This window comes from Tachypleus tridentatus, chromosome 7, assembly GCF_004210375.1.
Source record: "Tachypleus tridentatus isolate NWPU-2018 chromosome 7, ASM421037v1, whole genome shotgun sequence".
NCBI classification, from domain to species: domain Eukaryota; kingdom Metazoa; phylum Arthropoda; class Merostomata; order Xiphosura; family Limulidae; genus Tachypleus; species Tachypleus tridentatus.
Window position 1 is genome coordinate 184,466,279 of NC_134831.1, and position 16,834 is coordinate 184,483,112.

The window sequence follows — 16,834 nt, forward strand, 5'->3', positions numbered from 1 at the left end:
CCCTGTACAAAGAAATGAGTCTCGTCACTGAATAACACCTTCCTCCATTGTTCTTGCATCCAGTTCTTGTATTTCAGACCCAATTGATACCGTTTTTTTCTTCACTGAGTTGGTAAAAGTTTTTTGACTTGTCTCCTTGCTCTTCTAATACAATTTTGAATGATGTAATATTCCTCAAAATTTCATCATATACCCCAAAAATAGATCGACCGTACTGCAAAACACAGCTAATGATGCTGCCTGTGTGAAAAAATAACTATTAAAGAAAATCAGCAGGTCCAGGGAGTCTACACCGACGGCCATGCTGAAAATATTGTAAAATGACCATTTGTTTCAATTAGTTTGCACAAGGGTGTATAAATTTTAGCAATTTCTTGTATTTTTATGGTGGTTCAGTTTGTTCTTACTGGTTATGAATTGTGCAATTCACTTTTAACAAGGATGAGAATTGGATATTACTGACAGAAAGTCAGCTGGTAAAAAAATACAGAGGATTGGATATAATATGTCGTAGAAATTGGAAAAAAAAAGTCCATAAATGTACTCCTGAACCACATAAGGATAGATTAACCATACAGCATTTAGAAAATAAAACAGTTACTGAATATATATATTACTCTTTGCGACAGGTTTTGTTCTTGTCATCCACAGATGTGGCAAACTGTCAAGTTGGTGGACAGAATCAATCAATATATCGCGGAGGTTCATGAACCTTTATAAGAGTACACAGACATTACTGTGTGTTATGCTTTGTAGCATGTGTATGTGTGTTTTTCTTATAACAAAGCCACATCGGGTTATCTGCTGAGTCCATCAAAGGGAGTTAAACCCCTGATTTAAGCATTGTAAATCTGTAGACTTACTAGGCACTATGCTTTGTAGCAGTGTTTTTATTACAGTCATCATGTGTTATCTTGGTTACACAGACACTGATGTGCACTATACTTTGTAGCAATCAGTTTCTTGTAAACCCATCATATAGTACCTTGTTTATGAAAATGATTATTCACAATTCACAGGTCTACACTTCATTAACTCTAATGACAACAGTGCTACTAAATTCCACCAGTCACTTTGAAGAACATTAACATAAATACACTTCTACTAACAGTGACCTGATTTCTATTACTTATTTTTAGCATATTGGTAGCAATAACATTTTAATATAACACAATGCTAATCCTGTGAATGTTAAATAATCCATGTGACTATTAGTATAATACCTTTAACATGGTTGTAACAATGACAATATAACAAAAAAAATGCTTACTCTGGTGTTGCTAATGCCACTGATTTCTGGATACTCATCAAAGTCAGTATGGGCACTTGCTAAATATGGAAGAAAGTAAACAGAACATATTATATTCACATTCATTCAATTGCACTATAAATTCTAACAGTTTCTCTGGTTTGTGAAGTAAAAAAAGATCATATAAATTTACATACTAAAGCTCCATTTAAATCGTTGCAGAGGTATTAACACATGTACTTTTTAATAAAAATATATGCTTCTAAGTTTGACTCTACAATGTCTGCAATATATTAGTACAATTCAAATACAGTAACAAATATTATAGTGTACAATCACTGTGAAAATGTCCACTGCTTTCAGACATTACGTACTGAAGGTATATTAGTTTTTTTAAAACAGAATCACAAACATGAGATGCACCTGCTACATGTACACAAGTTGATATATACAGTCAGATAAACATTCTGATTCCCTTTTATTTACCCCCACATACATGGTGTTACATTCAGACTACAAAGATATACTTACATTTGCTCCTAGTGTCATATGTATTTTCATCATACTCTATTTCTGTCTCAGAGTCCAACTCCTCTGCAGTCTGTAACAATAATTTACAAAATTGTGGTCATTCAGATAAAACTGCACCAATGACATTGCATCACTTTAAATCTTAAGTTTCTTAAGTTCTTCAAGAATTTTGTTACATTAGCCATGATTTTAAGTAAAAAAACAGACATACATTAATCATCATGGCTGTTGTTATCTTTTCTTACACAATCATGTCCTATTAACCAACAAACCTTTTGTTCTTTTATCTTACTCTATTGGAGCCACTGATGGAATTGTTCTTACCCTGTTCATCAACACAGCTCTTCTTATTTCTCTCACTCCATCATATACGAGACGTGACGCATCAATAAATTCATTTTCATCTACATCCTTTTGTGAACTTGAACTGAGTGCTTCAACTGCTATCTCAACTCTCTGAGCAAAGTTAGGCATAACTAGGAAAAATATTTAATTAAACAATTTAAGCACAATGCATCTACTGTTGATATAGTTATTTGAGTTCAAACTCCAAAACAGAAAATGCTAATTTTTTTATGTCAAGGTAAATTACCATAAACTGTTTAGTAAAGTTTAATTAACATATCACTTAATATGCACATTTTTTTTTTCTATTACCACATGTAAAATGATAGTTTTATCTTTCAAAAAGATTTGTGTTCTAGAATTTCAAATTAAAAAAAATATTCTGCGACTAACACAAACTTTAATAAAGACTGATTAAGGTGAATTGACTGTTTCTTTGTTGTTAAGAGCAAGGTTACAGAACACGATATTTCTGTTCTGCCCACTGTGGGTTATTGAAATCTGCTTTCAAATGTTATTTGCTCTCAAGACTTACTACTAAACCACTGAAAGGCAATAAGTCAAGAGTATCATTTTCTTTTTCTCAAAGAAACAACATGTGAACAAAATTTTTATCAGAAAATATAATAATGGAATAGTTTTTATCCCACTTTAAGATCTGTACTTAAAAATGTTTGAATATTTAATTTCTATGCTCTTTTTCCCTCCTTATTAAGTGATGACAGCTGAAAACTCTTTAAAAATTAATTACCCTGGTCTTTTAACACAGCCACAGCTTCCAAAACACGTTCAGTGTAAATTCCAGGCTCATAATTATCCATTTCTGCAGTTACAACATTACAGACACGAGCCGATCGTCCTCTAATAGCACCAGCCGTGCGATCTAAAGTGTCAGGATCTCCTTCTTGTAAGGCTAAAACACATTTGTTGACATCTTCCAATATGTGATTATCTGGGTTGTTGGTAAAAAGAAAGAAAACATTTCAAGGTTTAGCTCACAAAAATATTAATTACGAACGTTCACACTTCAACAGAAACAACTAATGTTTTTTTTTAGTTTTCATTGTTACTTACACATACAGCACTATTCCCCCAGATTTTAATTTAATACTTACATGAGGCTGTAGAAGTAACCTTTTTAAAATTATGTATCATTTTGAGAAGTTTTTTTCAGATTGGACAAGAAGAAAAAAAAGAACACTACTGTTTCCCGATGTATAAAATATTGTGTATTATATGTTTCATAAAGCATTTAGTGAATAACACATATAATCCTATGGCACATGAACAACACAACCACAGACAGAATAAACTAAATCAAACTAAATTTATTTAAAATTCAAAATGTAAAAGCCATGTTTGGCACCTTAAATAGAACACAAGAAAATTTCGAATATCACCGAAATGAAAGGTATGAGGCACCAAGAAACACACATTTAAGTGCACTAAAAGATACGTTCCCTATACTTTATTTCAAGTGTTTTTGTTGATGATACTGTTGTTTACGAGTAAAGCCACATCGAGCTATCTACTGCTTCTATCATGAAGAACTGAGCATTGCATTTTAACTTTATAAATCCATAAACTTTCTGTTGCCCCACCAGGAAACCTATTTCAAGTGAAACAACAAAGCTTAGGGTTGATGTGACAATATCACTTTAAATATTCATCAGGACAAAAGATTAAGACTTTTTGACACTGGAAGTATAAACTCAGAGCCATATAATGAACATATGACTTAATATAGCCCATATAAACATCAGTTTCATGCTTTTCAGACACCTAAATATTTAATCACTGTATTGAATTACCATTTTGATTCTCATCCTTTCATACCTGAGACAGCCAGGAAGTCATCAATGGTAGTAATATCATCAACGGCTTCTGTCAAGATGCGAACGTGATTTTCCCAAGTATCCTTAAAGACATCCATGTTTTCTTGAGCAACCTTGGGACGTGGACGGGCAGCTAGAATTTGAGCTGCATTGATTACCTATAGGAAGAAGGCATATAAAAACAACAACAATAATGTGATATAAAACAGCAGCATGTGTGCATTAAAAAAAAGGAAAAATAAATAGAGGGAGAACTGTTTTTAAAGATTTACAACAATGAAAATGATATGAGCTCCAAAAATTTCCAACACATTTTTATAGTTGTTTTATCAAACTTTACCACTTCCAATGATTTACAATGATTCAGTAGCAGGCTATAATTAATTTCAGTCTTTGAATACAAGAGTAAAATTCATTATCAAAGAAAACTACTTTAGCTTACTTTTGCTGTATTGGAGAGGAAACAGGGAGGAAGTTCAACTGAAAAAAAAACTGTTTTTTCCTCATTGGGTGTGTGGTTAAGTGTGGAATTAGTTATTATTTAACCATTTTAAGACAGATCAGGAGTCAAAAGCCATGTCATTGCATTCGCTGACTTGCTTTCAAAATTTTACTTATATCAATAAGTTTGGTATCAAACTGTATAATTCAAACTTTAGTTTTATACATTATTCAATTTCCTTATTTTAAATATAACAATTACAAAAAAAGTGAAATGTAAAAATACAGTCTTTTGTTTCATACAAATTAGGATCTTGTATTACTGACACTGACAAGCTAAAATATAAAATATCATATCTTTCCTATACGCTGAGGTATTGCTTATGTACTGAATCAAAACAGTGGCCTCACTCACCTGTTTCTATTTTTGGAAACAGTACCTTATATACACTTACTTCAATATATGACCTGTGAATGACCAAACAAAATTTCAGAATGTTCTTCTAGTGGCTTTCTCAGCCATTTTAAAGTGCTAGGATATTACCTCATTCGTTTGAACCAAGGTTTCAAAGAGGCAGCTTATGACTTTAGTTTGCTCAGATTTCATATTTTTTTAGACTGAAATACATTTCACTTACTAAGCTTGATAAATCATAGTGGAATTCTGTGGTATTGATATAGTAATTTATGATTTTTTTTTGGTTATGCAACTATGTATATATAAAAATTATTTCATTTCACATCCTCCACATGGAAAATTTTATCACACTTAGCAACCTATGGCAAGCAGCAAATGAGTACAAAGGTCATAACTAGATGAGACAACTTTCTGCTTTAATTCATTATTTACTCTTCTGTATTTTAAGAAAAATAGGCTTAAGAACTGTTTCAACAACCTTTTATAAAGATTATTTTCATTTATCATTATACTAGTTAGTGAAATAGCTTTCACTATTTCTGCCAGTACAGAGGAAGGAAAATTTTCACCTAGATGCTTATAGATTCACCAACTGTACTTTATGTGGCATACTGGAGTGTTCATATGCAAGGTAAGATTTAACTCTTCTAATATTAATTCAAAAGAAACATTAAACAGTCTTTAAAATAAATACCTGAGAACATAAACTCTGTATCTGAGATGCAGCATACCAGACCATCTTGACACCATCTTCATTACTAGACATAGAACAAGCCAGTTTGGCCACCTTTTTTGGAAAAAAAACAAACAGAAACCAAAACTATAAGCTTTATCATTCTGTACAATACGTAATTACAAGTGAATTATACTTCCATTCTCCACGTTAAAAAAACAAAACAAAATAGATCCTTGGTTTTTGAGAAATTCACTGTACAGACAAATGAATCAAATACTTTTTTTTAATACTTGGCTTTAGATGAGAAACTCTACATTTCTTTAAATACAAAATCATATTAGAAAATATCACACATTTTTATAGATACACAATTTCTCCTGAACATTTTTATGTAGAAACACAAAAAAATCAAAGTTTCAAAATTAATAAACAGGAAACTATGAGACTCACCTCCACCAGTTTATTAGCATGTTCAGTAAACACCTGTGAGTACTCTACCACTTCACGTTCGTTGCCTACTTTTGCTGCCTCAATCAACACAAGTAGGGGAACATTTGTTTCTAGGAAAGAGTCAGACACGTGGTCGACCACAGCCTTACGTAGCTGTCGACGAAGATCCCTGGTCTTTCTATTCACATACTCCAAAGCTTTGCCTAGATCTTCTGAGGGTTCCTTTTTTCCAACCTATATACAGCAACAGCAGAAAACAAGAAATGAAAATTGTAATTCTATGTCATTTACATGACTGAGAAATTATTTATTATAATAATCTCAGTCTTTATCTGTACTAAAAATGTGCATGTACCTTATTATCTAAATGCATGTGCATCGATTTCATTTCAACATATGTAAACATACTTTAATAGATATTTGTTCAATAATATATTAAAAGCTTATCAAAATTTTTAGAAAGGTCTAGCATTAGGTTCTGGAATAGCAGTGCAACTTTATTTATTGATAATATTAAGTAATATAAAGTTTAGCCCAAACTAAAGTAAAACAAAGAACACACACAAGCTAGTGTTAATTCATCTTTTTATCAAATATTGGCTGTGCTTAAAAAAGGCTTAACTACTGTTAGGTTTAAGACATGTGGACTTATAGATTTTAGTGTCTATGATTATTTTTTTTTGTATTATTCTAGAAATCCTGTATTTAAAGTACAGTTGTAATAAAGATACTAATATGACTGCAAATGTTTTGTGGGTCTGTGCTCGTACAGTATTATTTCATACTTTACTTTTATGATTTTATATAAATCTTCCAGATTACCCATTTCCTTTAAAACATCAAAATACTCATTATGCTCAGCCAGCTACTCTTTTCTGACTTGTTCTGTAAAGGAATTTGGAAGTTTACCTATATCAGTTATATTTACTCCTAAAGTCTGATTTTACACAATACTGTGAACTTAACTTCTGATCATGCATCATTTAACAAAAGTTTTATTGTTAAAAGAAAGCGTTACCACCTAGACATCTAAAACCAACATTACTTTCTACCTACACACACACACACACACACACACACACACCAATAAAATGGCATCAAATTTTCATTTACGAAATATAATGAAGTTCCATATTTAACATTCAATAAACAATATATGAAATTTAATGAGAATAATAATTTGAAAGATAATATTCAGACTATGATACTTCTGTGCTAAAAACGTTTTTAAATATTTCATTTTAATCCTTGCAACACTGCAGGGGTATCAGAGATATTCCCCAATGTTTTACTTCTCACTGTGCAAATAGTTAACCAAGTACCTTAGTATTTCGTGATGACGAGAAACCCATTTGAAGTAAAATATATCTCAAAACAGCTGGTATGGGAATTAAAATTTTTACCAAAATAAAGCACAAATAATAAAGAGTTAATATTATGTGGTTTAGCATTTTTTTTCATTTATTATGTTGGGAAATTTAAAACAATTTTGTTGTGATACATTATTCTGAAAAACTATTAAGACCACTTCCTTTATCTTAGAATTTATTTTAAGTTTCATTTTATACATCCAATCTGTTTTAATTTGATTGATATTAAATATTTGTTTTTTAAATTTGATTTTGGCAATTGCAGTAGTCACCACTGTCAACTCTAAGTCACAAAAGCCATGTCAAAAACAGAGAAATATTTGTTTTCAACCAAGAATTTTACCTTCCAAAATAGCATCACCTTACCTCTGCTTACTTTTAGAAAACATAAAAGATTTTTATTCACGTTCATTGTTTGACTATTTTTCATCATCTAATATACTAAGATTACCTGGCATATTGTCAAAGAAGAAAATGTCCATAGCTTTTGGACACAACTGAAATGAGAAATATTCAACAACAAAAAACATCTACAGAAACTATAAAGACTTGCTTAGTATATGTTTTTTTCAAAGTGTTCTAAACTTCCCATTAGAATCCTTTGTTCAACCTTAAAGAAACTCCATGCACCCAACTCGAGAAACACATTATGAACCTAGCTACTTTGTTTCCTCTATATTTATGTAAACAGTTTATACAATGTTCTATTCAATGTTATTTATTGTTGGCTGTAACTACTTTCAAAGCTAGCCTTCATTAATAATTGTTCATACCACATGCTATGGGAGTATATCTCCAAGCCTACTGTCCACTGCTCTGAATAGTAAGCAAAGTTGAGAATCCCAGTCAGTCCCATAGTAGAAAAAGACACAGTAGTAAGATAAGAATTTTCAGGAAGAGGATACCTGGTAGAACAAACCTATGTTGCAAACCAAAAGGAAGATTTTGTTTAGAAGTAAATATTACATGTTACCCCTGTCTGTTGACTTATTTAAGTTATAAAAGAATGAGGGTGGTGTCCTTCTACTCTGTGGTAAGTATGATTCACTATAGTGTTTGTTAGGGTATGAAACAAAAGGTACACGATGAGGTGATGGCCAAAGCTGTTTAGAGAACAGGGGAATTTTGCATATGCAGAAATAATATTTAAGTGAGGTGGAAGGTGGTAGGCAATAGTGCATTGTGGTATAGAGAGGGTGCAAGTGATATGTCCTTCACATACTGAGTAGATACAACTTTATCTCCTATTATGTACACAAAGTGAGAGGGAAAACATGATGCTGACTGGAGAGATAATGGTGGCATAGGAAGAGATTTAAGAAACTTACAAGAGATGTGCTACACCATTTCAGCAGATTAAGTGTGTCCTAAGGCTATTTTATGAAGGGGAATGTACAGGTTTTCCAACTGCCCCACCACAAACAGAATTTAGATTTAATGTGAGGCACACTGTTGAAATATATGCATTTCTATTTTTTTCTTTTGCACCTCATAAAAGGATGACAATGAAGGGTGCTTATTTAGTTTGTTTTGAATTTCAAACAGAGCTACAAAAGGGCTATTTGCATCAGCAATCCCTAATTTAGCAGTGTAAGAGTAGAGAGAAGGCAGCTAGTCATCATTACCCACTGCCAACTCTTGGGGTACAGTAAGGGGTGAGAAAAGTTAAGATAAATTACAGTTTTGTTGAAATGAAAAAAGATAGGTATTTCTTTAGGAGGTTTTAGGGGTTAGGTAAATGTAATTTGAAAACTGTAAGAGGAATATAAGTGCCTTTGACTTTAACATGAAAATTAACTTGGACTAGTGAACATGAACTGCATTATGTTCACAGACAAATCTTTAGTAAAAAAAATACCTAATTAAAAAAGGCAATTTTTTGTGAAACAAGTCTTATAACATTTGCTAAAAGCTTGCCAACTCTTGTAGAGATACATTCCATGCCTTTAGAGTTATAGCATGTATACCTTCTTGGTTTGTTTTTAACCAATAATACAAGGCTGTGTTAAATACATTCGGTGGGCTCAGCAGATAGCCCTATGTGGCTTTGCTATAATGAAACACAACACAATACATAATCCAGCATCCAAGTTTAAAAAATGTTGAAAAAATCCAGAAATATTCTTTTCTACTTAAATTTCAAATATGACGAGCAGGTTTGCACTTCACATGTGAAAGTTTCTGACTGTTACAAGGTTAAGAAAATAACAAAGAGCCATCACTATAAAACCAAGTCACAAGTGATTTAAATATACCAGAACTGCCTAATCTTACGTTAGCTATGTATTCTGAGAGTAGGTCTTGTAACGCTTGTCGTACAGCATTACATTCTGCAACAATTCTCTCACGACGATCATCACGGGTGCACGACGAATCAGCCATAAGAGCAGCCCCACTGATAATACTCTCCAGGTGTTCCTCCAACGCTGGGCGTGTTCGAATCTCACTATACGTCAAGGGGTCTAATATAACACGTTCCTGAAGAATAAAGTACTTGCATTTTAATACTGTAACATTAAGAAGAAAAAAACAAAGAAAAATTAGGAAAATATTATTGTTACATCTAGCAGAACACCTCCATTTATCTTTCATAATGGCAAAAGTAAAAATGCAAATTTTTGCATGACATAAAGAAAAATATTATAAGGTTATTAATTAATAACAACCAAAATAGCAAATCAAAACATATTTATGATATGCCAGTTCAACATATACTAAATCAAAGAACCTTTTGAGAGCTGAGTATTTCAATTCTACAGTGTAATATAAAAATTAAAATAGAATTTACATTTCTTACCTCACAATATTTTTTCAAATGCATATACAAACACTTCTAGAAAGTTAAATATCTTATTTACTGTTGCTTCTTTCAGTTTTCAGCCTGTTCTTATGTTGCTTTCTCTGTATTAGTTTTGGCTTATTACTTTGTATCAAATCTCTAAACATCTTCTACAACATCATTATTAAACATTTTAGCTTCAAAAATAAAAATTACAATATCATATAAATCTTAGACTAAAAAATATGACGTTACAAAAAGGGCACTGTTCTAACATCTAAATCACACCAAAAACTAAACTCAAGCATAAACAAATGGTTTAACAAATCATAAACAAATCATGTTACAATTTACTTACATCAAAATCATCCAGAGCAGCTGCAAGCTCTCCAGCACCTTTGTATGGAGGTTCATTAAGTGTATTATAGGTAGATTTTCCTTGGGCAACATCACTAATTGTATTGACAGCTTCACAAACCTGCTTGTGTATAAAATCTCGATTCTCTCTGGCAGCAGAGAGCTCTGGATGTCTCACATAAACCTGTTAGTATACAAACATACTAACCTGAAGTACAATTTCACATTATCTCAACTGTCAACATGGCAAAGCTGATAAAATTTGAGATTAAAAATGTAATACACATTAATTTTGAAAAATGTAACCAGTTCTAGTTTACTTAGTGTATGAAGGTGGTCCATAAGACTGATTTCTTATTGGAGAAAGAGCATTGACTATAATTTACTAATTGTACCTAAGTGAAAAGTGTCGAGCTTTCAGTAAAATATACAACTGTTGTACAAAAAACAATCAGTATTTGAATTAAAGATATGCCTAAGAATTGATGACATCTGCAGGACTTGGACAAGCTAAAGTTCAAGATGATTTCCCTATGAAAGATAAAAATACTTTTGTCTATTCTACAGTTTGTATAACCTCTAGAATCTCAGTAATATATATATACAGTTTTTTCAGTATCTGGTATTCTCTTTCATCTACCATGTATTATTGCTAAATCAGCAATGTAGTGCAAAAGTAACTCTTGACATCAAATGCATAATATCCTATTAAATAATATTCTGTAAAAGGTCATGGTTTGTGAATTTTGCGCAAAACTACACGAGGGCTATTTGGGATAGCCGTCCCTAATTCAGCAGTGTAAGACTAGAGGGAAGGCAGCTAGTCAGTGTTAACTCTTGCACTACTCTCTTACCAAGGAATAGTGGAATGCCTGCCACATTATAATGCCCCCATGGCTGAAAGGGTGAGCATGTTTGGTGCAATGGGGATTTGAATCCACGACCCTCAGATTACAGGTCAAGTGCCTTAACCACCTGGTCATGCCAGGCCCAAAAGATCATGGTGTATACACTTTGTCTTCCACCTGTGTACACAGTGTTACATCCTATAAACCAAAAGTATTCCATTTATAAACTATGAGTTTTTCTCCTAACAGTTGAAATATTTAACCAATTAAACTGCATAATATGTAAATACAAATTTTCTAAAATGTATCTAATTTCAACTTACAGAATAAATCATGTTATATTACTATACACTAATACATTTCTTTTCATATGTTGTTTTGCTGATTACACTAGTCACTAATTCCAGCTATAAGTCATAACAAAGATTACAAAACCAACAATATTTTACAGTGACTCAAGACATAACAAGTGACTTTGGACACCTTTCAAAATTAGGTCACTGTTACGTTCTTCAAAGACAATTTATACTTAAAATATAATTTTTCAAATAAATAAATTATTGTGTTTGTGTGTGTTGTCTGCATATGATAAACATAATAACTTCAATAATAATAATAATAAAAAAGACATCCAGGTAGTATACTATTATTATACTCTAACTGTTGTCTATGATAGAAGAACATTTCTGTAACTATAAAAAAAATATATAATTTAACACTAAAACATTTTCATAAAAGGAAAAAAACTATTAGAATTCTTTGACTACCCTCCTTTTGGAGGTTTGGGTAGCCAGTAGGTCAACAAACCACAAATTACTACTAAAACCACTTTATTTACACTAATGAACATAGATGGATTAAAATAACAACAAACAATATACCTTAAGATTAAATTACCCTAATTATAATAGTGCCCATAAAAACAAACAATTTACCTTAGATGCAGTTAGCAGCATCATACTGTTTTTCTTCAGCACAGCTCGAGCTGCAGCAAGATCGTCCTGTAGTTGGGGGTTCTTAAGTTCCTGGTAAAAACACGCACCATAAAACAGAAAAGTTAGTGTTGAAATAACTTGTGTTGAAAGACAAGCTCTAATGTAAGAGGAAATAGATTACTAAACAGATTTCAAGTTACTACTGTATTTAGGATTAAATATAATACATTGTGAATGAGGTAGCCACATCAAAACTCTTTACCTGTGTTTCAGGATGGATAAATTATCACACACATTATCCAAGATGATTCTTGAAATTTCTTGCAAAAAATTTTATACAACACAGTCTAACATTATTATTCAAACACATGGCAATTTTGTGTGCCAACAGCTGCCACTGTTAATAAAGATCTCTACATATGTCTACTGATACTCAATAGAGACAGCTATAACTTACTGCTTGTCGTTTGGCAGCTTGTTGAATTAGGTCATTTGTGTTTTTCCCAAATCTCTGGAATAATTCCATCAGTTCTGACTGGCTCGATGCATTCTTGACTTTGTCGAGGTCACTTTCCACCTGAATAGATAAAAGTATAAAAACTTATGTAATAAACTGTGAAAATATTTGAAACATCAATAAGAACACAAAAAACAAACAAGTATTACAAGACAAATGTGTAACATTATATATATACAGTTTTACAATTTTTTCATTTGAAATGAGACTTAAATTCATGATAGATTACATTTGTAAAAGATATTTGGCACACAAGATACAAGATATTTATTCTTTCTCTCTCTCACACTTGTTTGTTCCACCAAATAGAGGAACTTAAGAGAATAAATTTTGAACTATTTCTCTTTGTCTTTTTATGCACATAAACACAAACACGAACTATCAATTGACAAACAAACATTTTATACTCAGTTTTCTTGGAAAGTGAAAATTACTGAAAAGTCTTAGATACACTTTTCTTACTTTTAGCAAATTTATGTGTCTTCTAAATTTTCAGAAGAAAAAAGGGCAAAGGAGTGCAGTCTCCTTAAAGTAATCTGTAAAACTTTTAAAGTGTATTCAAAAAGCTTCAAAGAGAAAGCCCATTACAGACTGAGATTTTTTTTTAAGACTTTCACCAGAACTGGCAGGCACCATTGGTAAAATTGGGTATGTAATTTATCACTTAAAGCTAGTAAAGTTGTATACTGACTTAATTTTCCTTATTACTTTATGTTGGGTTATAGATTAAAATCATCACGGATGGTTGAGTGATCAATTTTGGTTTTTTTTATCTTCTTTTTAACATCCTCTGTGTCACAAATCTTGTTCATTCTGGAATCAAATTAAAGTGTATAATACATTTTTATAATACAGCTGGGACTGCTTTATTTGTACTTTCCAATACCTGTACTGTCATGTAAGTTCCTGTGGTGTATCAGCTAGATCTTTTGACTTTTATTTCCACAGCAAATCACATAGCTGGTTGTTGTACATTCAGGGGATTCATGAATTCTTGAATCTTTTCTGTAACCTATCATTTATACCTGAATCAAATTCTGTGACTCAAGAGTGGCTACTCTGAAGGTGTTCTCTTCATAATATTCCATATAGAGGTCACTGAGTACTGGTGATAGGTCAGGCCTTCTTGTTTTCAATAGTTTTATACATTTATGTTTCAACAAGGTTTTCCTGGTGTCAGCTCTATTACTGGGTGCATCTCTTTATAGGTCTTTTCTAAGCAGTTAGTAGAGCATGTTTTGTGTTTTAGGAGTATATATTAGTGAATAGGTTGAACACATCAAAACTGATCATTTATTTTGTTAGATTACATTACCATGGTTCTTTAATCATCTCTACAAAGTAAATCAAGTTCTTAAGGTGTCAAGATGTTTTACCTAATAATCAAGATATCTACCTAAAGAGTGACATGGTGAAACTGCAGATGAAACACATAGTAAACTTGATTATGAATTTTAGGTACATCACAGGAGTGTAGAGGGGTGCTTTGTGGTACCATTAGTTGTTTCAAGAAGTGGTTGTTTCTCTGTCTTAGAACATCATCTACATCTAGTGTTCAGTTATAACTATGATTTAGATCTTTTTCAATCATTACAATGGTACTACCTTTGTTTGCTGGATAGTTTGTTAAATTTGTTTTTCTTCAAGTTCAAGAGTAGTTTTTTTCTGTTGGGATGGTTACTATATAAGGTTCCAATATATTTTGTTTCAAGTATGTTATGTTTGTATGTTCGTACATAATAGAACAAAATTAACCAACACCCCAAAAACTTCTAAAAACGTTTGGTCAAACAATTAACAGTAGAACAATGATGTTTATGCATCACTCATAAAAAACATTTTTGTTAATTAAATGTTTGTTTTTACATAGAAGTATGATCCTCTTGCTAGATATCTTGATGTATGCCTCTACATATGTATACAAACACACATTGCCCAACTGCAGCTTACAACTTTCTACAAACTGTAAGATGCTAAGATGTAACAATACTCACTTAAATAACACTCACATATTAAACTTAAAATAAACAGTCACATTTATCTAACACTAACTTTATGTAACAAATTTCTAATTTTAACATTTTACTTACTTTCATAATAAAATATATATACTATAGTTACCTGGGTCTTCTTTCTGTTCTGTTAACTGTTAAGAAAACTTAAACCTACTTTTTTTTTATACCAATGGTATTACTACATATTATTATTTAATTAAATAATGCACCTGAGAATACAATAATAATACGTAAAAATGTCCTACAACTTTCTAACTACACAATAAGAGCCATTACAAAGTTTACCTAAGCTGGTTGGTGTGTTTTTCATAAGAGTAAATATTAAACTGCAAGCATTATAGAGAATTTTCTGTACTTAAAACAGTGTAATATAAAACATCACTTGAGAGGTCAAACTTCTGGCCAATAGAAATATTGGCTACAAACTAATACAGTAATAAATGTTAGAGAACTATCAGTAATTCAGAAACGAAGGTGGGTGTGGCAAAAGAACCCGATTTTCTAGACTATGCCTATGTAAACAGACAAGATTGAAGGCTATAACAATTATGGTTTGCCTAAGTAATAGCTACATTATAATGAATAATTTACCTTAAAGTTTGCACTTCTTGGAAATGTGGTAAATAAATTAGAGAAAATGAAAGATTCAGAAAGTAAGTATCACAATTATCATACTAGGTGAGACTTTACATTTTTTAATAAAACTAAGAATGTAAACATGTTTAATATTAAAATTTAATTTATTAACTACATTTTGATTCCAAGTTTATTTGTACACCATGATAATAAACTAGTTTAATTATTCATACATGTAACAATTAAAATTATGCAATTACGAGTTTTTATCATTCATCTCTGTAATAAAGAAAAAAATATAAGTTCTGCTCTCTGACTATGCAAGTTACATCTTTCAAACACCAAAACCATTAGTTTGTATTACTCATAAAATAATTATATTGTGTATAATAGCCAAATCATAAAATACTGCTGAATTACTGTGTGTTTCTAGGTCAGCAAAACATGCCTCTCAACACTGCTTTGTTACTAAATCCTGATTTACTTTAACACCAACAACAATAAAAATATAATGACATTCAAAGTTGTACACTGCACAAGTTGCTGTACATCTACTTACTGTTTGTAAAGATTTTAAAAGCCTGTGAACATCCACCATATCAGCTAAAACCAGAAGTCGGGTGACAGCTGAAAGGAGGCTCCTTGCAGCTCGGACCATGTTACCTCTTTTTACAGAGGAATACGGGTCTTCTGCAAAATCTTTTGCAGATCTGCTCATAACTTCTCCTACATAATAGAAGTAGTACAATTATCAACTCTGTTTTCCATTGCTAATGGTAGTATTTCCATACACAATCATAACATATGCACCAATTTTATCTTAATGGGTAGTTAGAAAAACTGTATATAGTAAAGTATATGTATACCTGAAAGTTACTTTCTACACTTGTTTCAGGTGTGTGTGAGGTACCCGCATTTGGTGTTAGGTTAATTTAAATTGTCTTTCCAGCAAAATGTACAATAATAATACAGTCTGATGTATGAACATTGTTTTGTTTAATAGAGGTTTTACACTTTTTTTCAACAAAGTGTCCACAAGTAAATTTTAGTTACTTCAAACAATTTCTAAGTAATACATATTAATTACCACAACTTTCTTACAAATATATTTTACCTTTTAGTTTTTCATGGCTATTTCTAGGAAATAAAAGCATTTTTTAAGGTTCTTACAGGTTTGTTTTACAGAATATTCACATGTTCTTTAGTTATTTCATGTAATTTCTAGGTAACTAATTAGGCTACCTATACAATACCCAGGAAAGATGTGGTGTCATTCAGCTGATTCAGAACTGAATACCAACAGCATGCCATGAGAAGCACTACAGATAATGATAGTTTGATAACAACTGGTTCAGTTGCTAGCCATTTACATGTGGATATGCATACACAGTTTTTAGTTTTGTTCACCATTCTAGGCTGTAAAGTATTTAGGTTGAGGAATAATTCGTGAGCATTTTTAAATAATTTCATTCTAGCATTACATGCAAGACTA

General features: G+C 31.6%; 1 protein-coding gene across 2 annotated transcripts in view; it reads right to left on the minus strand.

Moving 5' to 3' along the window:
- Positions 1-16,834, minus strand: part of LOC143257472 (catenin alpha-like) — a 36,378-nt gene that overhangs the window by 12,469 nt on the left and 7,075 nt on the right. For both annotated transcript variants that reach the window (XR_013031872.1, XM_076516170.1), the window contains exons 4-15: positions 15,902-16,068; positions 12,692-12,811; positions 12,235-12,324; positions 10,453-10,635; positions 9,590-9,793; positions 5,946-6,179; positions 5,514-5,606; positions 3,962-4,118; positions 2,877-3,077; positions 2,105-2,256; positions 1,781-1,850; positions 1,271-1,329 (exon numbers count right to left, since the gene is read on the minus strand). Coding sequence is in view for 1 of the 2 variants with exons in the window: in XM_076516170.1 (XP_076372285.1) it covers positions 1,271-1,329; positions 1,781-1,850; positions 2,105-2,256; positions 2,877-3,077; positions 3,962-4,118; positions 5,514-5,606; positions 5,946-6,179; positions 9,590-9,793; positions 10,453-10,635; positions 12,235-12,324; positions 12,692-12,811; positions 15,902-16,068 (1,730 nt within the window). In the remaining variant the exon portion in view is untranslated. The remainder of the gene's footprint in view (positions 1-1,270; positions 1,330-1,780; positions 1,851-2,104; positions 2,257-2,876; positions 3,078-3,961; positions 4,119-5,513; positions 5,607-5,945; positions 6,180-9,589; positions 9,794-10,452; positions 10,636-12,234; positions 12,325-12,691; positions 12,812-15,901; positions 16,069-16,834) is intronic.